Here is a 22,189-nt window from a genome sequence, read left to right on the forward strand (position 1 = left end):
CTGTAAGCAACTTGAAAAGTTACTGTAAAAATATATCAAAAAAGTAAGTAAAAAGCAGACACGATTTAAAGTGTGCAGAGGTTTGGACGCATCCAACCCTCAGATCAACCAGAGGCTTTCATGTTTGGACCAAAAGCCTTGGTCAACTGAACTCATATATATATATATATATATATATATATATATATATATATATATATATATATATATATATATATATAAACATAAACATATAACAAAACCCCACGGCTTTTGTACAGGTCAGCCCCATATGAGTTCAGTTGACCAAGGCTTTTGGTCCAAACATGAAAGCCTCTGGTTGATCTGAGGGTTGGATGCGTCCAAACCTCTGCACACTTTAAATCGTGTCTGCTTTTTACTTACTTTTTTGATATATTTTTACAGTAACTTTTCAAGTTGCTTACAGTCAACTGGCATAATGGGTAATGTATCTTGATGAAGGACACAATCTCTGTATATATATATATATATATATATATATATATATATATATATATATATATATATATATTCATAGATTTCCTTTTACATGATATGTTGAAATTATATTCTTGGATTGTTTCCTAACTCCAGTTTTTCTTTTCTTTTCTTACATTTAAAAACAGCTGATTTGAATAAAACAACAACCCAAAAACTACTTTTGTCATCATCATTTCCAGCAGGCTCTGCTGCATCCACTCGGAAACATGCTCGCATTCTGATTAATCACAGGTGTCAGCGTGAAGGCTGAGACAAGCAGTCAGGGCTGTCATAAACATAATGTGTGACGCCCCGTTTGTGCATACGTCTCCCACAAACACACACTTTTGGCAGCTGGAGTCCTACAACTGCCACATCATCCTGAGCCAGCAGCTGACGGGAGTTCTGGCTGGATGGAGAGAGGGGTAAAAAAATGGAAGAGTCAGTCTGTCAGAAGGCCAGAGATGTGGCTGGTTTATGCTGATTTCGGCTGGTTTAACGCCGTCCCCAGAGAATGTAAACACCATGGCACAACTGCACTTTAAAGTGAGGAAAGGTCTTCCCTTTCTCTGAGCTTAAGAGCAGAAAATATGATCGCTTGAAGGAAAAAACAACAGAAAAACATGTTTTCACTGCACAAAAATAAAAGTAACATTTGAGTTTCCTTCATAATCTGACTCGGACAATCAGCAAAATGCATTTATCATAACTTATTACATTTTGATTTATAATAAGCAGATGAATAAGAGTAGTCTAAAAGTGTTCTTCAAAATAAAATAGGCATAACTAAACATCACATTTCAAGAAAAGATTAAATCAATTATAATAATAATAGTTATTATTATTATTACAGTAGTAATGTGGAGTTTGCATGTTCTCCCCGTGTATGTGTGGCTTTTCTCTGGGGGCTCCGTCTTCCTCCCACCGTCCTAAAACATGCTAGGTTCATTGGTTACTCTATGGGTGTGTGATTGTGGCCCTGTGACAGACTGGCCATCTGACCAGGGCGTCCCCTGCCTTCCCCCGCAAGTGGCAGGGATAGACTTCGGCCGCCCTGTGACCCCAAAAGGGATAAAAATGGATTAGAAGATGAATTATTTTTTTTAAATCATTTTTAAGCAAAAAACATTAGACGACTCAAAACATTTGTACAACGCTTTTTGCAAGTAGTGTTGAAATACAGCTAAGTTATATTTTAAAAATACGTTTTTGGTAATTTAAGAATAAGAGTTGTTTAATATTTTTATCCCCATAGAAAATTGTTATAATAATATTATGATTTTTTTAAATATTATTATTATTATTAGTAGTAGTAGTAGTAGTGGTAGTAACAGCAGAAGTAGTATACAAGTCATGGGTATTTACTTTTTTATAGTATTTTTTGATCAGACATGTATTTAAGCAGATATGGATTTCTGTTCAGGCACATGTTTGGACAGCTTAGGCATTGGTTGGGTCCTGTTCAGGAGTGTAGTCCTCTTGGATCACCGACAGGGAAGCAGAAGCTCCGTCATTCAGCACAAATAAAGGTAAGCGTAAAAGCAGCAGACTCTTTTAGCGTTTAAACTGAATAAAGCAACAATTTGAATTATTTTATCGTTTTACTTTTCTAAGTTTTCCGTTACCGAACCTGCCTGACACATACTTTAGCCACTATGCTAGCCTCCATCATGCAGCACACAACGACACCGCCGTCTATTTTATTTCACCAAAATATTTACATTTGGGTTAAAATGGCTGCTTCAGTCAATAAAGGTATCATAACTATTGATTGCGGTCGTATTTTTGGTCATTTTTGCAGCTGTCATTCCACAGGAGAGCAAAGTGGGTGAAGGGTCACAGTATGAAAGGGTGACCGTCAGACTGATGCGACGTTCACTTACATCAGGAAAATAAACTTTATACATTTCTTTTAGAAATAATCAGATTGTAATGTTTGATACTTACTGTACTGTGATCTAGTCCTCTACTTTGATCAGTTAACCAATATTGACTCATCAGCTATCATTTTTATGATTTAAGGTGGAAAGTTCTGGCTACCTTTCGTTAATTAGCTCTGAACGCAGCAGTGGCCGTGAACGCACCACAAACAATAGTTCACATAGGGGTTCTAGCATTTTTGGGGGGTAAGCTTGAGCTTTATGGGTCAAAGGAGAACAGAGCAGAGATTCAGAAGGAGACTAACTACTTTCTTTAACACAATAAATAGATAAATATGACTTTTCAACGAATATGTCAAAAATGATCTACAAAAATCACTGCGGAAACTCTGCCATAAAAAACATGTAGATAAATTATCTTAATACTAATAATCTAACATACTGGAATCCTAATTCAGCTATGATTACCGGATATATTAACATCTGCTAAATTCACCCCCAGAATGATGGTGGATTGTTAATCAGGTTTTTCTAGCATCAAGTCCAACGTTTGTTATTTCAATGTCATCGGCGACATCTATGGTGTTTAAAGGTTAGCAACAAAAGCAAATTATTTTTATGAACTTTATTCCTTTAATTCGGTTTAAATGCTGCCCATAACAATTTCTCCAAATTCTCTGATATCTGCAATCAGCTCCTGAAAATTTGAGTACAAATATTTATGTCCATTGATTTTCAATCTTTATTACTAGAGTACAGTGTAGCCAAATGCAGTTCAGGAAATGTAAATGTTACCCTAAAATTGCAGAATAATATAGGATTTTATTGGATAAACTAATCTGTGTACGCTACTGTCACAGGAAGTAAATAGATTTTCAAAGTAAAGTATCGTTGAAGGTCCTCATTTTTAAAGTACATCTATCAAGTGTTTTTCATAACGGTGATGTTTACATTCTGAAGTTAATCTGGAAGTTGACAGAAAAATCTTTGATTTTGTCATATTTGGAATTGACAGTTACCGTTTCTAGTATAATACGTTGAATTTAAAATCCGTTTTCAATAAAGTCCAAAAATCGGAGAGTTCCCGAAAACCCAGATGAGTCCGAACTTCTCCGTTGTTTCCTTCACGGCTGCAGGTTTTTCCTTTCAGAGTAAAATGGCTTCCATGCTGCTGCGGCCCACTGCCGCCGCCTCCTCCTGGGCGTCGCGACTCGGTGAGTTTTGTCACAGCCTGGTGATCGGGTCTTCTTGCTCTGGTTTCTCCTTAAATCTGTGAATCACCGTGTCTCCCAGGAGCCCGCCCCCTCAGTGTGACGGCCCCTCTTCAGGCTCAGGGTAAACATATTCACACTACTGAATGTGACTGTCCCTTGGTTGGATCTGAAGTCGCACTTGTTCATTTGTTTTTAGCCCAGACAAAGAGCAAGAAAACCCTGGCCCGTCCCGGAGTGAAGAACATCGTTCTGGTGGAAGGAGTCCGAACGCCGTTCCTCTTGTCTGGAACCACGTACGTTCCTTCTTCAGGATGAAGCTCTTTACCCTGCAGATAACATTGCTTTCACGATGTGTTCAACGTTTTTCAAAACGATATTCATCAGGTTTGAAAAACATTGTCTTTTGTTTCCAGGTATGCTGACATGATGCCTCATGACCTGGCCAGAGCCGCTCTGCAGTAAGTTCCTGCTTAGGTTTAGGCTTTTCCTGGTATCAAGAAGCTAGGTTGGGTAGTTCGGTTTTAATGTATTTTGAATCAGAAACACCCTAAAGATTAGTTTTACATAATAATATATAATCATGATTGCAAATGAGCTTTCATTTTTTATTTGGGAACAAACAAACTTCTTCCAGGTCTTACAAACTTGTCAGAAACGATTGAATGACTGGACTGTTTCCTGCGATGTTACGATCGTGTTCACCTCTGGGAATATCCCTTCAGGGGTCGCCACAGCCAATCAGCTTTCACAGACTCGGACCGGTGGTTTGGCTGAGAGTTTCTACGCCAGATACCCTTCCTGACACAACCCTGTATTTTCAAGGCACAGGGAGACCCAGATAGGCAGAAGCATGAAGGATCTTGTCTAAGGACCCACACTGGATTTTTTTTTAGCTCATTGCACGCCCCGGGAAGTAAACCCAGGTTTCCTGCGTGCCAGCCAATTGCCCCAAAAATACCATCCAGGCCGAGATGTTACGATTAGAATATAGAATTATATGTACTGAAATACCTATAAGTAATAAACTAAACACACTTGTATGTCAGTCAATGTTATCAGGGAACAAATGAAATCCTGGAAAGGAAAAACAGGTTGCTAAGGAAAAGTTTCCGAATGAAAATCCCTTCAGATCTTCATCAGACCCAGACATTAAAAAACCACTACGGTTGCTATGGTGAACCACTTTCATAGAAGTTGCCAAGCTGAATCAAAGTTGACCTTATCTCTCATTGTGTCGTACAGAGATTGAACAAAGTTTGTTTTTTATGTCGCTTGATTTTTTTTTGGGTTGTGATGCTGTATGTTACCATGGAAACCACTCAGAGTTAGACTTGTCAGTGTATGTAAAGTTAGTAATGGAAAAATCAGAGCGTTTTTTTCTTAGAGACCAAGTACCTGTTAGTTTTTAGACGAAACATTTCGAGGAATGATGGGTAATGATGGTATAAGAAGACAGACGTTTAAATAATGACCGAATAAATGGAGAACTTTTTTTTGGTTTCAGGGGTCTGCTGAACAGAACCGGGATCCCCAAAGACGCCGTGGATTACATCATTTATGGAACGGTCATTCAGGAAGTGAAAACCAGCAACGTGGCCAGAGAGGTAGGACACTTCCATGCGGGCGTCAGCTGCTCGCCGTTTTTCCTTTGACCATTTTTGCCGTTTCCTGCAGGCAGCTCTGGGGGCAGGCTTCTCGGACAAGATTCCAGCTCACACCGTCACCATGGCCTGCATCTCCTCCAACCAGGCCATGACTTCAGGTGAGCTCCAGGTCAGCGGGAGAGCCGCTGTCGTTGGGATTCAGCGGGACTTGAACCTTTTTTTCTGTGCAGCTGTCGGGCTGATTGCTGCAGGTCAGTGTGACGCCGTCGTCGCAGGCGGGGTGGAGTTCATGTCCGATGTTCCCATCCGGCACAGCCGCAAGATGAGGAAGACCATGCTGTCCCTGAACAAGGCCAAAACTCTGGGGCAGCGGCTTAGCCTGATCGGCAGCATCCGACTGGCTCACCTGTCCCCTGAGGTAAACCCAGCTCTGACTCTGCAAATCTCACCTGCGACTCTTCCTAAACCCGGAATCTCCCCCGTTTGCAGCTTCCCGCCGTGGCGGAATTCTCCACGGCAGAAACCATGGGCCACAGCGCTGACCGGCTGGCCGCTGCGTTCGGCGTCACTAGGCTGGAGCAGGACGAGTTCGCTCTGCGCTCCCACAGCCTGGCCCAAAAGGCTCAGGACGGCGGGCTGCTGGAGGACGTGGTCTCCTTCAAAGTACCAGGTGAAGCTGAGCTGTTGGGAATGTGTTTACTTGAAACACTCAAAAGATTTAGGAAAAACATCTGAACTTTGGATTTATTTGTTTATTTTTAAGGTAATTTCCAGTACTTATTAGTGATAATAAATAAATAGATAAAAATGTAATAAGATAAATGAGACTATATTTTTTAGCTTTAACATTAAAGCTTTATCTTTCATAAGTGTTCCTCCCAGTGGTCTTTTCATTATTGCCATTTTGACCCAAAATCCAAAAACCTGACTTGTTTTCTAGGCCATCGTTCCTGCAGAGCAGCAGGAGTTCATTAGACCATTCCCCTTTGAGTTGTGGGCGGGACCAGTTTTTCTTTATATATTTCCTCCATCATCAGAAAATTAGCACACAAACGTGATAAAAACACAAAATTTTCATCGGAGAGGGTCTATAAGCTTTTGTCTGACATAAATGGCTTGTAGGTCTTTTTTTTTTCCTCCCATTTATTCACTTTCTCCTCTATTTTTAAAATTCTTTTAAAAATGAATGAAAATCTTAACAACTAGAATCTTTATTTGTGTCATCTAACCGTTGTTGATCGTGTGGATCATTTGGTCAAAGGTTACGTCTGTAAACGGGCTTTCCTCCTCCAGGTCGGGACATCGTTTCAAAGGACAACGGCATCCGGCCGTCCTCCATGGAGCAACTGGGAAAACTGAAGCCAGCCTTCATCAAGCCTCACGGCACAGTCACCGCTGCCAACTCCTCCTTCCTGGTAACAGCTTCATCTGAAGGATTTCATTTGATTGTCCTCCTCATCCTCACCTGTCCATGTATGTGCTGGTCGGCAGACGGACGGGGCCTCCGCTGTGCTCATCATGTCTGAGGAGAAAGCCTTGGCCATGGGCTTCAAGCCCAAAGCCTACCTCAGGTACCCGAGTCCTCTCAGTGAAGCAGAGCAGCAGGACCGCTTCAGAACCACCGACTCACAGCGTTGTGTTTTTCAGAGACTTCGTCTACGTCTCCCAGGACCCCAAAGATCAGCTGCTACTGGGGTGAGTGAGTGTGTCACCGTCTCCACTCACGGCTGGACAGTTTGTTTGTTTGTGTGGAGTCCATAAGGATCTGTTTGACTTACAGGCCGACCTACGCCACGCCAAAAGTTCTTGAGCGGTCCGGCTTGTCATTGAGCGACATCGACGTGTTTGAGTTTCACGAAGCATTCGCCGTAAGATTTTTGTCTAGATCCAAACTTTTCAGTTTTTCTTTTAGGTAGTTTCTTTTTCAGCCTGGTTTCTATAGCAACATCCTTGTTTGTTCCTCAGGGTCAGATCATGGCGAATTTGAAGGCGATGGACTCTGACTGGTTTGCTCAGACGTACATGGGCAGGAAGTCAAAGGTGAAAATTTATGTGGTGCTTTTATTTTTTGTTCAAGAAAACATTTTCTAAACATTTTAGGTGAGGATTAGTTTCAAATTTTTTATTCAAAATGTAAAATATTCTCTTTTGGTGGCTTTTATTGAATAACTTCTATATTTTCACAAGTAAAAAAGAGAATTTTTGCGATGATAAGGGAGAAAATCACTTTTCAAAATGAAGACAGAATGTCAAAAAAGACTTCTTTTGTCCTTTTTTGTTTAGGCATTAACATATTTCTAAATGAAAATTTTACTGATGAAGACTTGGGACTAGATGAGTTACAGCTGTAGACTTGGGACTAGACATGAAGTTATAGCTGGAGATTAGGGACAAGACGAGTTACAGCTGGAGACATGGGACTAGACATGATCTTATAGCTGTAGACTTGGGACTAGACATGAAGTTATAGCTGTAGACTTGGGACTAGACATGAGGTTATAGCTGTAGAAATGGGACTATAAATGATGTTATAGCTGCAGACATGGGACTAGGCATGAGGTTACATCTGTATACTTGGGACTAGACATGAAGTTATAGCTGTAGACTTGGGACTAGACGAGTTGCAGCTGTAGACTTGGGACTAGACATAAGGTTATAGCTGTATACTTGGGACTAGACATGACGTTATAACTGTAAACTTGGGACTAGACGAGTTACAGCTGTAGACTTGGGACTAGACATGAGGTTATAGCTGGAGACTTGGGAGTAGACATGACGTTATAGCTGTAGATTTGGGACTAGACATGAAGTTATAGCTGTAGACTTGGGACTAGACATGAAGTTATAGCTGTAGACTTGGGACTAGACATGAGGTTAAAGCTGTAGACCTGGGACTAGACATGAGGTTATAGCTGTAGAAATGGGACTATAAATGATGTTATAGCTGCAGACTTGGGACTAGACATGAGGTTATAGCTGGAGACTTGGGAGTAGACATGACGTTATAGCTGGAGACTTGGGACTAGACATGAAGTTATAGCTGTAGACTTGGGACTAGACATGAAGTTATAGCTGGAGACTTGGGACTAGACATGAGGTTATAGTTGTAGACCTGGGACTAGACATGAGGTTATAGTTGTAGACCTGGGACTAGACATGAGGTTATAGCTGTAGAAATGGGACTATAAATGATGTTATAGCTGCAGACTTGGGACTAGGCATGAGGTTACATCTGTATACTTGGGACTAGACATGAAGTTATAGCTGGAGACTTCGGACTAGACGAGTTGCAGCTGTAGACTTGGGACTAGACATAAGGTTATAGCTGTAGACATGGGACTAGACATGACGTTATAACTGTAAACTTGGGACTAGACGAGTTACAGCTGTAGACTTGGGACTAGACATGAGGTTATAGCTGGAGATTTGGGACTAGACATGACGTTATAGCTGGAGACTTGGGACTAGACATGACGTTATAGCTGGAGACTTGGGACTAGATATGAGGTTATAGCTGTAGACTTGGGACTAAACGTAAAGTTATAGCCATAGACTTGGGACTAGAAATGAAATTATAGCTGGAGACTTGGGACTAGATCAGTTACAGCTGTAGACTTGTAACTAGACATGAAGTTAAAGCTGTAGACTTGGGACTAGACATGAAGTTATAGCTGGAGATTAGGGACAAGACGAGTTATAGCTGGAGACTTGGGACTAGATCAGTTACAGCTGTAGACTTGTAACTAGACATGATCTTATAGCTGTAGACTTGGGACTAGACATGAGGTCATAGCTGTAGACTTGGGACTAGATATGAGGTTATAGCTGTAGAAATTGGACTATAAATGATGTTATAGCTGCAGACGTGGGACTAGGCATGAGGTTACATCTGTATACTTGGGACTAGACATGAAGTTATAGCTGGAGACTTGGGACTAGACGAGTTGCAGCTGTAGACTTGGGACTAGACATAAGGTTATAGCTGTAGACTTGGGACTAGACATGACGTTATAACTGTCAACTTGGGACTAGACGAGTTACAGCTGTAGACTTGGGACTAGACATGAGGTTATAGCTGTCGAAATGGGATTTTAAATGAAATTATAGCTGTAGACTTGGGACTAAACGTAAAGTTATAGCCATAGACTTGGGACTAGAAATGAAATTATAGCTGGAGACTTGGGACTAGATCAGTTACAGCTGTAGACTTGTAACTAGACATGATCTTATAGCTGTAGACTTGGGACTAGACATGAGGTCATAGCTGTAGACTTGGGACTAGATATGAGGTTATAGCTGTAGAAATTGGACTATAAATGATGTTATAGCTGCAGACGTGGGACTAGGCATGAGGTTACATCTGTATACTTGGGACTAGACATGAAGTTATAGCTGGAGACTTGGGACTAGACGAGTTGCAGCTGTAGACTTGGGACTAGACATAAGGTTATAGCTGTAGACTTGGGACTAGACATGACGTTATAACTGTCAACTTGGGACTAGACGAGTTACAGCTGTAGACTTGGGACTAGACATGAGGTTATAGCTGTCGAAATGGGATTTTAAATGAAATTATAGCTGTAGACTTGGGACTAGACAGGAAATTGCCTTACCTTAATCCAGTGCTTCTCAATTATTTTTTGCCAGGCCCCCCCTAGGAAAAGAAAATGTTTCGCGCCCCCCCTGACCCCCCCCCCCCCCCATAACCCCCCCCCCCACACACACACACAGACACACTCGCGCGGTGACAATACATCAGGTCAGTATCTATAAAATTTGTATACCTAAAATTGTATCTTTTAACACTAACAAAAGAAAAAAGCAAAATAAATCCACTTTCAACAAATATTAACTTTATTTAGCCACAGAAACCCTGTTCTAGTCTAAAACAGAAAAGAAGCTGAAAGTACCTGAAATAAAAAAAATCTGTCATTCCTTATTTAAACTAGAAACATTTTGACCAACTGAACCATTTGATGCTGAAAAAAATAATTCAATCAATAAATAATATTAAATCTAAATTGATCTGAAACATTAACACAGCAGCACCAATATATTTAACGTTTTTAGTCTGAAGAAATAGGTAAAAACGTGCTGATTTTTTTTTTCTAAATGACGGATTGTTTATTTCTGATCTCATAAAAGTGCAGCTGTTTTCCTGCATTACCTGCTGTCTTTATGTCTGTCTGACACTAACTAAACCACAGGCAGACAAAGAAAACATGGATGGAAAATAAAGACACGTCATCAAAATGTCTACAATAGTTCATAAAGAATGACATTGTTAGCATGAGCTTAGGAATCTAAGGGCAGCGGTGATCTTGGGCAACAGGCAGCGGTAGCAGTGGTCCGCGTGCCCCGATTCCCCTGGCAGACAGGGCCCACACCACCCCTCCCCTTTCGTTCTCACTCGCGCAGCCGCGGACAGACAGAACAGACAATAGGAACCGAATAGTGGACCAGATTATTTTCCAAGCACTGAGCCGCTGTCACCGCTGCCCCCACGTTAAATTTGCGCACCGGACAAACCTGTGCCTAAAACCGCCACCACCGCGCGCCCCCCCTGGCATCGCTTCGTGCCCCCCCCTGGGGGCGCGCCCCACTATTTGAGAAGCACTGCCTTAATCGGACGGGGATGTAGAAGGATGTGAATGTTTGTAAATGAAGTGCTGTAGACTTGGGACTAGACATGAAGTCACACCTTAAGACTTGACCAGAGCTTTAGAAAAGGGGACTTGTGAGCATCTGCCAGCAGAACAGAAGAAGTCTTTTTTATTTTTATTTCCATGCCTCTAAGTCTGATTGTCAGAAATCAAGACACTTTCTAATGTTAAATCCTCATCTCGGTCTGATGTCTGTGTCTTGGTGTTTGCAGGTTGGGGCTCCTCCCATGGAGAAGTTCAACACGTGGGGGGGCTCTCTGTCTCTGGGACACCCCTTCGGTGCCACCGGCTGCAGGCTGGTGACCACAGTGGCTCATCGACTGAAGAGGGAGGGGGGGCAGTACGGGCTGGTGGCAGCCTGTGCCGCAGGAGGACAGGTAACTAGGAAACACCTTCTTTTTTTCTTAAGCTTCAGGATGTCTGTCTCACGTCTTTCTTGGATTTCAGGGTCACGCCATGGTGGTGGAGGCTTATCCACAATAACTCTGTTAGATCTTCATCCTCGTCACGCCTGCAGTCCATGCTGACTAACATGTTTGTAGACGCTGGAGGGTCCACAAACGCACCGCCTTGCCTTGATCGGACGGGGATGTAGAAGGATGTGAATGTTTGTAAATGAAATGCTGTTAGGAGGTTGAAGAAAGTGCAGAAGATTGACTTGATGAACTTCCTGTCTGCAGTTTAATATTACCATGGTGACTCTAATGTTTATAAATGCTGTAATATTTTTTTTTGTTACAAATGAAATGGTGTCAAAATAAAAATAATTGGAACAACGTTTCTGGATCTGCTGCCTTTATACTTCTTTCAGAATTTTCTCGGTCCTCCACTTGCTACCAGTATGAAAGCCACCTGTCCACATCCTTAAAGAGTGTGTAACCTCTCCACCAAGGCCAAAGAGCTGTCAAAGGATACTAAGGAGGATTACACTGCATTCCAAATTATTATGCGAATTGTATTGTCAAAATAACAAAATTCTTTAATTAAACTCACGGATAATTTTTTGTCTCTGGGCTCTTTGGGTCACTGACAACAGACACCTGTCATAATTAGCTTGTCAGGTGAGTTTAATTCAAAGAAAAACAACTAAAGTAAGACGTTCCACATTAAGCAATTTGGGAAAGAAAAAGTGTGAAACAGCTAAATGCCTTGGACAAGGTATAAAAAAAAAACTTGGATATTTCACAAAACCTTAACCGTGATCATTATACTATTACGAGGTTTGTGGCTGATTCAGAGCACACATGGGTTTGTGCAGATTGAGGCAGAATGAGGAAGGCTTCTGCCAGACAAATACATCAGATTAAAAGATCAACCGCTATATAATATTTATAATATAATTATTTTATAAATAACTCAGTTACTCCAAGACATGTTTAATTAAAAAGTCCAATTAGTATCTGGACACTGACTGACAATTTGACATGTTTTTGTGCAAGTGGAATAGACAACAGGTGGAAATAACAGGCGATCAGCACAACACCGCCAATAATGGTTCTGCTAGTGGGTACCACAGACAACGTCTCCGTCCTGATGTTTTCTGGCTGATTTTTGGTGACTTTTGAATGCTGACAGAGCTCTCACTACAGTGGTACCTTGAGACACAAGACACAAGTGGTCCAGGTAGTGGAACTCATCCAGGACGGCACATCAATGTGAGCTTTGGCAAGGTATACTGTGTCTGTCAGCGTAGTGTCCATAGCATGGAGGCGCTACCAGGAGACAGGCCAGTACACCGGAGGATGTAGAAGGGCAGCAACCCTGCATCAGGACCACTAGCTCCTCCTTTGTGGAAGGAGAATCAGGAGGACTGCCAGAGCCCTGTCAAAGGACCTCCAGCAGGCCACACATGTGCATGTATCTGCTCAGATAGAAACAGACTCCATGAGGGGGTACGAGGGTCAGAAATTCATAGGTGGGATGAAACAGATGAAAGCAGGATCACACTGAGCAGGTTTGACAGATGTGACAGAGTCTGGAGACGCCGTGGAGAATGTTCTGCTGCCTGAAACACGATTGGTTTGACACTGGGTCAAGGATGGTTTGGGGTGGCATTTCTTTTGAGCTCTCCATGTGCTCACCAGAGGTAGTCTGACTGCCATTAGGCACTGAGATGAGATTCTCAGACTCCTTTTGAGACTGTTTGCTGGTGCGACTGGGCCTGGGTTTTCTCCTACTGTTAGGCAATGCTAGACCTCATGTTGCTGTAGTGTGTCAGCAGTTTCTGATAGACAAAAGTATTGATGGAATGGACCGGCCCACGAATTCTCCAGGCCTGAATCCAACTGAGCACATCTAGGACATCCTGTCTCAGTCCATCCAACAACATCAGGCAGCACCACAGACTGTCCAGGAGTTGGCGGATGCTTTGGTCCAGGTGTTGGAGGAGATCCTCCAGGAAACCATCCCCCGCCACCGCCTGTCTGCTGTAGGTTTTTGATTGTATGTCCTGCCTCATTTTGAAAGAATCAGGGTTTGATGAAGTTCTTATTGAACGTACCAGTATTGAAACCATGAAATATCTGACCAGTACTTGTTTACTTATTGCTGATTTTCTCTGTAGACCACAGGCTCATTGGGGATTTAAATATCAAAGTTTTATATTTGTAACAGCTTTTCTCCTGTAACAAAGTACTCTTGTTTTGATTTGACAGATACTATGAACACGTTTTACACCTTTGTATTTTTGATTGATATTTCCTAGAAAAAATCTCGGCCCAGGAATTAAATAAACATGAAGAAACCCAGCCAGGTCCTCCAACAAGACAATCTCCAGCCGTGAAAAAACACCTTATGGTCCAGACCAAACAGCCCAGTGTGAAAGTGCCCTAAGACAGTGACTTAGTGGTCTCAAGTTCAAAACCCAAAGAAAAAGTCAATGAAATGTAGCTAAATTTGTCAATCCAAGTCTTTAGCTTTGATTTCCACGGTGGCCCTGAAGGTCAAATCACTCCATGCAAAAACCTATTTAAAATCACATCAACAATTAAAAAAGCTAAATAAATAGATTAAATAAAATAACATTACATTTTAGAAATTAAAACAAAATTCCAAAAAACAAAACACAAAAGTACAATTCCAAAGATAGAAGAGAAAAAAAATTCCAAAAAACAATAACTCTTCCATCACTGATTGGATGTTGACGTTTGTTTGCCTTATCAACTGGAAGTTATTTGGCATGAAGCTTCTCAAACAAATTATGAACGAATGAATGAATGAATGAATGAATGAAGGAATGAATGAATGAATGAATGAATGAATGAATGAAGGAATGAATGAATGAATGAATGAATGAATGAATGAAGGAATGAATGAATGAATGAATGAATGAATGAATGAATGAATGAATGAAGGAAGGAATGAAGGAATGAATGAATGTTACTGGTGCATAGCTGCGCCTATTTTTCTGCTGTCTTTATTCTTCAAAACTCTAACGTCATCATCCAATCAGTAACGTCACATAATGCCTACCGTGTTTTTCTAACCATTATTTAAAATCCTTGAAGCCCCACTCTGACCATATATTTTGAAAGGGTTCCCAATGGTCTTTTATTTAGGATTATGCTGTTTTTTACTCAAATGTGTCTGTTGTTTTCTAGAACATAGTTTCTGCAGGTTTATTATTGTCCAGATATTGTGAATACGCCAACACAGCTAATGTGGCTTATGTGTAGGGAGTTACTGTGAGCACAGTTAAGAAACACTGACAGATGGATTTACAGTATCTTTGACTCTTTTGTCTTGCTTATTGCATCTTACAGTTCGGTGCAACTTTTATATGACATCGTTTCGAAAATAGACCGTTCATTGACAGTGTACGCTGTAATGTGGAAAATACTGAACCTTTTCCCACATTTTGTTTCACTTTTTTAACATTTCATTTTGATTTCTGAAAATGGCTTTTTATATATTTTGGTTTTATGCAATTCTGTTTTCATTTCTAAAAAGTAATGTTTTACTTTTTTCCTTTCCTAATTGTCCTGATCTTTTGTACGGTTTTGCGTTGAGTGATTTGTTGATGGGATTTACACTTCAGGGCCACCGGCCGTAGTTTCCATGCTAGTAAACTAAGAGAAAATCCAAATGCGTAGTTTTTTTTATCTTCTTTAAACTCAAAAAAGTTTGTGTTTTAAACAAGAAACCCAAACTCGTGTAGTCTTTAACCTGCAACAAACCGAGGAACGCGGCGGGATGGAACATTTAAACAGCGATGAAGTGTAGATTGGTGCATCTGCGTGTAAATTCTCTGTTTCCTGTAATAAAGCTTCAGCGAATGTGCAATCACATCACCATCTTGTGTAGCTACAGAGTTGAAAGGCTCCACAGCCTTCGCTGATGGAAGGGCCTTGATGCATGGACAACTTCAAGCACCGTTGATGGTCCATGTTTTATTCAGCAGGGGTGGAAACTTCTTGGAAGAAGAAAAGAAAGATCAATGTATGGAAAAGCTTTATGCCACAAGAAGAAGAAAAAAACACAAAAAAATGGGAGTTTAGGGAGGGAAGATGTGGAGTCTACTGTTAAAAGTGTAAACACCTTCCCAAATTTGCATTGCCAAATGTTTTTTGTCACATTTGCATCCAGTCCTTGCGTGGAGATGTGTCAGCTGCAAAGCTGATGGTGAGGAATGGCGTCTGCGTCTGATGTTAATGAGCCGGTAAAGAGGGATGCTCGGGCTTCCCAGTGATTTAAAACAACATGAATATGGAAAGCCGAGAGTGTGACTGGCAGCCGGCTTAAAGTTCACACTGCCTCTCATGTCTGAGCTGGAAAAGCCGAACTTTTACTCTCGCTAAAAGGTTTGTCTAATTGACAGCGGATGTGTAAATTTTTATCAACACATCCCCTCTTTTTTGGGCTTTTGGTGTGCGCATCCCTTCAGCGCTCTCCGGGGAACATCTTCTCAACATGAACCCTACTCCGTTCCTCTTTTATTCGGATGGAAGGGGAGGGGGGGGGGGGTGTTGTTAGCTTCAGTCAGACACACCCTTTTTAAATGTATTTAAAGATTTAATTCTTCCAGTTTAACAAACCCTTGACTGGGAGCGCGAGACACTGATTAATGCAGCCGAGGCTGTCACGCGGGCTGCGGGCGGAGGGAATAAAACCAATGTTTTACAGCCGAGGCAAAACGGAGCTCAAATGTAAATAGCGAGGAGACAGACAGAGAAGGTTTCTGTGTTTATAAAGCTTCAAAACCCGCCTCAACCCTGCGAGACGCCAGAGACACGCAGACACACGCCGACACGGCAAGCCGCCTCCCCTGCCTCAGCGGGCCTTTGATCAGGCGGAACCTTTTATGGGGAATGACTAGCGAGCGCACCCGCTGCTGTCACTACAAATCTGCCTCACCGCGCGCGCGGGGAGGGAGGGAGGAGCAGGATGCGGGGTTTTTGTTCGGAGTGTTCACACGCAGGAGGTGAAGGAAAGCGGCGGCTTTTATCTCCTCCTAGCCGGCTCACGTGGGGCGGCACCTGCTGAAAGCTGCACTTGACTCACGCTTACTGTGTGTGTTTGCGTGTGTGTGTGGAAGAATGTGCACTGAAAGCCGTAATGAGGCTTTATTATCGTCTCAGTTTCACCCCACACCAGTTAAGAGCCACAGATCATTTAGAGAAAACATCTGCCTATAAGTACAATTAACAGCTTTGCTGTAGTAATAAAAAAATTCAACTAAACACAGTTTCTGTTTTCTTAACCCTTGTGCTATCTTGTGGGGTCCAGATGACCCCACCCTTACATTGACGTGTTCTTCCTACCATGACAGAGGTGGATAAAGGTGAAGGGGGATTTCATGTAATCCATGGACACCAGTGAAGATCACAAATCATTAAAGAAAAAAGCTTCAGCGCACTGTCTGGTGGGGTCCAGATGACCCCTCAACGTGCCCGTTAGGAGCCTTGGAGGCACAATAACGTTGGAAGTGGGGTCCTCTGGACCCCACAAGATAGCACAAGGGTTAAGGTATGTACACGCCAGGCATGTGATGGTATTCAAAAATCCAGACCGACATTCTTAAACATGCTTTAAGCATATGGTGTTTGCACTAGACTGTCGCTTCTTGATACATTGGCCGATGTTAGCACATGTACCTACGTTTGGAAGAGTCTTGGTGCAAAATGTCAAAGCGGTGTAGATCTGGTGGATCTTGCTCCAGGCTTTTTCTTTCACAGCTATTCCGATTTATGTAAGACTCCATGTCACAGAATTCCAGCTGGGTACAAACCGCAAGTAACAATTTTTCCTTCGTGATCAATTTTCAAACATTTGGCACTCGAATTAAAAAGGACACCATCCGTACCTCACTACCAACTACGAGTCCCTGATTGGCTAAAGTTCAACCAGTACTCTCAACATGCGTTCAATGGCGGAGCGTCTCATACGTAGAAGCCAAAAACGTGCACATTTATGCGCGTTTACATAGACTTTTTAATTGGAAGTGGTCACTTGAATGCACATTGCCGAGTTCAGTGTGAATTACAAAGAGAATGTTGTCACTGAAAATTAACATTATGCGTATTAATATACATTTCACTCCCATAAAAAAGGCCTAATATGTCTGAAAGTTGTAGGGTTTAATCACAATGTTCTTTGAATTTCAACTGTTTTTGTTAAAGGTCCCGGCCACAAGGTCAATACCAACCTGCAGTATCTCTAGGGACCATTTCCTGCAAACGTTAACTCTTCAACACTGGAGATTTTACCTACGACACACATAAAACACACTTTTTGACACACTGTAACTGTTAATGCAATCAACGGAATCTGACACAGAGAGAAGCAGCTTTTCATATTGGCTTAGCATGGAAATGCAATGCTTGAGGTTATTGAAGTGTTGCGTAACAGTGTAAAGCCACATTTCTCAGTGACAGAATCAGCTGAATTACGCTAAACACGTCACTTCCGTAAAGTGTTGCAAATCAGCACAAAGCTGCTTTTCTCTAATTCAGAATCTGCTGAATTACGGCAATTTAAAGAATGTTAACCCTTCAACACCAGAGATGTTGCCCGCTCTTTGAACTATGTTTGAACTCTTTGACCATCTACAGAATTAACCATTGACATAGATGGACAAAGCGCCTGTGACGTCATGCAATGAAAATGCCTCCCCTCCAGTTCCAACAAAATCAAATCAATTCACGCACCATTTTTTCAGACAAAACTAATAAGCAGGAATTGGTCCGAGTCGGTCTGAGTCATAATTCGTATGACAACCACTTTTGCTAGTCTGGAGTGAGCTTGTTGGTAAGCCACACCCCTTCCAATGAAAGCAGGCTCGGGAGAATCTGTCAATCTTTGTCCTCATGAGTGGCTGCTCTGCAAATCTGAAGAAAAGAATTGAAATGTTTGTGTAGCTAAATGGTTTTAGGTGTTTCCTTCCTCTCCTTATTAGATTTTCTTTATCAGTCAGCACTTTGGGAACCCAGTTTAAGGAGAAATCTAGATGTTTTTGCCTTCCATATTGTATTAATAGTATTTTTTCTTTTTATGCCAAAGCTAATGTAGGTTGAGGTTGATGTTTACCTCACTGCCGGCCCTAAATAAGCTAAATATCATCTTTCTATTACATTTGTCTGAAGCTCAGACAAAACAAGAACTAGATGATAATGGTTTGGAGGTTGGTTGACCACAGGCGCACTTAGGTCATACTTGTCTGTCATATATGAGTCTTTTCTGGAAAAGGACTGAATGTGATTCACGCTTCGGAGAATAAAGACGGATGTCGCTGGTGAAACTGATGCTGGCTGGAGACGTCGAACAGATTCTTCCAGGTGAGCTGTGGAAAACTCTCACAGCTGATAGGATTCTGGGCTCGTTCTGGAGGGAACTTTGCAACAAACCAACACACACACACTGTGTATGTGTTTGTGTGTGTGGAGCAAGTGGATTATGAGCAGCGGTAATTGGCTGTCCAGAGAAGGTACCCTGGAAGTGTGTGTGTGAGTTTGTGAGTTCATCATGTTCTGCTAACGGTCAGTTAGGTCTTGTCCGCGAGCCTCAATCTCCTGTCGGGATTGTAAATGTTATTGATCAGACGCACACGAGACGCCTCGCACACACAGGTGGTTAGAGGCCACACACACTATTTACACGGATCCTCGTTAATGGCGCCTCGCCACACACCTTTTCCTGCCTCGCACACACACACACACACACACACACACGTTCTCCAGCACTGATTCAGGGGCATGAGGGAAGAGTCAAGGTGTGTGTTTGTGACATTTGTGTTGGCGTGCGGCGTGCACGCGCCCGTGCACTCCGGTGTCTCGTGTCAGGGCGAGAGGCAAGACATTAACGACTTCTGTCATTCTGCTGACAAAATGGTGGCAGAAGATTTCCCATGGTGCCCTGATGACTGCTGGCGTTTGTCAACAAGCCCTGTCACCGCAGCGATGAGGGGGAGGGGGGCGGTTGGTGACAGGCCCCGGACCCGTTCCCATGAGCACAGGGGAAACAGGCGAGGGGGGGGGGGGGGGGGGGGGTAGAGAGTGGGAAAGTTGGGAAGGCAAGAGGAGGGAGCTTTCATATAGAAACTGTGAAGAAAAAAACCAAAATGAGCTGTCACTGCAATTCCCAGGATGCCTTGCTGTTTAGCATGAGCATTCTGTGTGTGTGTGTGGGCCGGGGAGCTGATAAGCTAACTCACACACTCTAAGATAATTAAGCAGAGCAGAAGCTCCCCCTGACGCCAGGCAGAGCTCATCTGCATTTTGGCCTCCGGCACGCAGTTAGGAGCAACGCCTGATGGAGGGAGGAGGAGAGGGCAAGAGAGGGAGGGATGCAGGGAGGCAGAGAGAGACAGAATGGTGAAGAGAGAGAGGGTAAGGAGCCAATTAGCCAGCCGGATGGATGAGTGAGTGACAGCGCTCTCGAAACGCTCTGCTTCCTCCCATTCTCTCCATCTTTCCATCCATCCATCTCTCTCTCTCTCTCCCTCTGCAGCCTCTTGCTCTGCCGGTGTCTCTGGCTGAGTCTCAGACTCCTAATGTCCCGCGACTTTGTCCAATGAGAGGGCTCTGGCAGAAATCGGAAATCGGAGTCAGAGGTTGCTGTCTTCCCGTTGTGAAAACTCCTCTGAGAGGTAAAGTTGCGTCAACACTCCAACCCTGCTGGTTCTTTGAGTGGATCTTTGCAGTGAAATGGAGAAGGATTCTGGGTTGTTCCTTGAACGTTGCCTTTGGAAGATGACATTCAACCGACCGGCTTTGTGCGTTAGCATTCCTCAAATGGTGCTGCATTCCCACCATTATGCCATTCACACATCCGGCATCTGTTGCAAGTTCAAGAACACACTGGATGCAGGTTCTAAATGGGTTTTTAGTATATTGTGTTCTGTCGCTACCTGATACTAGAGCAGGTACCTACAGTTGGAATAGGCTTGGTGTGAAATGTCAGTGGGTTGCAGATCTCCTGAATCTTGCTCCAGGCTTTTTCTTTCACAGTTCTATTCCGATAAATGAAAGAGCTGGTGTCACAGAATTCCAGGCGGACACAAACAGCTGTTTTTAATTTTTCCTCCATGTTCAGTTTTCAAATGGTTGGCACCTCTGTGAGAAGGAAAAAGTATGCCATCCAAATGTCACTACCAAATCCGAGTCTGGTTTGGTCAAAGTTCAAGGGTTTTACTTTCAACATGTGTTTCATGGCCGCAGAGCCCAAAACTGGACTTAAAAAACATGCGTTTCAACATGTTAACACCTGAGTTTTGAACGTGGAAGCCCGAAACAGACATTTAATCACGTTTACAGAGACGTTTCATTGGAATTGGATTGCTTGAACGTGCTTTGCCCGATGCTGGTGTGAACGTAGTGTGAGGTGCGTCTGCCAGTTATTGACTAATATCCTGTCTGCTAAACTTCTTCACAACTTAAAAACAACATTTAAGATCGCTCACTTTAACAGTAACCATAAACTCAGGCAGCGCAGGAACAAACAGGAATGACCTGTTAGCCGAATGCTAACACACGTTAACATGCTTGGTAATGCACAATTAGCACAAAATAAAAGTGTGGTGTCCAACCCAGTGACCCCAAAAGGGATATAGTGGGTTAAGAAAATGTATGCATGGATGGATGTGACCAAACTATTGACTGTATATGAGCACTGGACTGAGTCATCCCTCCCCCAAACATTCCAAACAGGAAGTACCTGCTGGTTCCAAGAAGCCAAAATCCCATAGACTTCTATAGAGAAATAAACTGCTATAACTCAGCCATTCTATTGGTCAGAATAACTATTCTTGCTCTGCTACCTTTAAAACATGGTCTTGATAATCTTCTTTTTTCCTATTTTTTCTTTTTCACAAGTTATTTAAGTTATAAACTGACCAATCAGGCACCTTCACAATAGTACAATGGAAATCCCTCAACGCAAAAACATATTAAATATCACAATAAAAAATAAACAAAAACACAGACACAAAAAATGAAACAAAATATAAATGAAATGTTTCAGAAAGCAATTTCCAGAAATCAAAATGAAATGTTAATTGAAAAACTAGAAAAGGCTGGTACTATGGGACATCGTTGATGTTTTTGCGCTTAGTGATTTGTTGATTTGATTTGCACTTCAGGGCCACCGTACAAGAAAGACAAAGATGTTACTGCAGCAGCTGAGGTGGAGGTCGAGGATTCTTTCACTTTACGTCTGTGGTTTTCCTAATTTCATTTCATTTTGTTGAACCAAACCGGTCTAAAGTTTAAGCTTTCATTGCTCTTGTTTTCCCTAAAGTGAACCCATTTTAAAGTCCTCTTCAGTTTTCACATTTATTTGGGTCGGAACCAGACTAAAACATGCAGCGATTGTCAGAGAGTGGTTTCCCAGCGTCCGTGTTTTAAGAACTTCATTATTTCAAAGTAAAAGCATTTCAGAGACTTAAATCCATGAGAACAATAAAAAACTGGATGAAGTCTAACAACAGCCACCCCACAGGGGAATGCATGTAGGCAGTTGTAAACGAGTGATCAGAACTTCTATATGGTTGAGATGTCATAACTCTACAGACATCGCCCAGAGCCGTGCCCCCAGCAATGCTGCCAATGTGGAGACTTCGCTAGATTTCACTGCTTTCAGACCTTTTCTGGCTGCGTTGTTTAATAAAATAAAATAAAAACTCTATAACAAACATAATGACTTTTCAGACAATCTTGGTTTTCGTGTTTGTTGAGTCGCAGGAACTCCTCTTCGGTCTTTTCGACAGGTGACAGGGAGCGTGACGGGTTTTCAGGTGACGGCGAGGAGCTGCATGTGTGAGGCTTGAAACCCAGAGGCTCTTCTAGAAAAAAGGTAAAAAGAGGGCTACGTCTCTTAACCCTTGTGCTATCTTGTGGGTCCAGATGACCCCACAA

The 22,189-nt window shown here is 42.3% G+C and overlaps 1 protein-coding gene and 1 long non-coding RNA gene across 3 annotated transcripts in view; both read left to right on the forward strand.

Annotated features, from left to right (window-relative positions):
• Nucleotides 1-1,856: 1,856 nt before the first annotated feature.
• On the forward strand, nt 1,857-11,617 carry hadhb (hydroxyacyl-CoA dehydrogenase trifunctional multienzyme complex subunit beta). 2 transcript variants are annotated; one of them, XM_023953103.2, is made up of 16 exons: nt 1,857-2,009; nt 3,511-3,574; nt 3,654-3,695; nt 3,771-3,867; nt 3,988-4,032; nt 5,079-5,178; nt 5,249-5,336; nt 5,409-5,596; nt 5,668-5,848; nt 6,472-6,593; nt 6,670-6,749; nt 6,826-6,873; nt 6,959-7,046; nt 7,144-7,218; nt 11,054-11,218; nt 11,289-11,617. In XM_023953103.2, exons 1-16 carry the CDS (start codon nt 1,872-1,874, stop codon nt 11,322-11,324), a joined length of 1,557 nt encoding a protein of 518 aa, XP_023808871.1. In that variant the 5' UTR covers nt 1,857-1,871; the 3' UTR covers nt 11,325-11,617. The 2 variants fall into 2 exon arrangements, with proteins under 2 accessions (XP_023808871.1, XP_023808872.1); XM_023953104.2 differs by having other exon boundaries at nt 1,901-2,009; nt 3,497-3,574.
• A 7,830-nt stretch (nt 11,618-19,447) lies between these two features.
• LOC144990128 (uncharacterized) overlaps nt 19,448-22,189 on the forward strand; it is a 46,855-nt gene continuing 44,113 nt past the window's right edge. The window contains exons 1-2 of the long non-coding RNA XR_013654086.1: nt 19,448-19,663; nt 19,785-19,923. This is a non-coding gene — a long non-coding RNA (uncharacterized LOC144990128). The remainder of the gene's footprint in view (nt 19,664-19,784; nt 19,924-22,189) is intronic.

Source organism: Oryzias latipes, chromosome 24 (assembly GCF_053564925.1).
Source record: "Oryzias latipes strain Hd-rR chromosome 24, Olatipes_Hd-rR_3.1".
NCBI lineage: Eukaryota > Metazoa > Chordata > Actinopteri > Beloniformes > Adrianichthyidae > Oryzias > Oryzias latipes.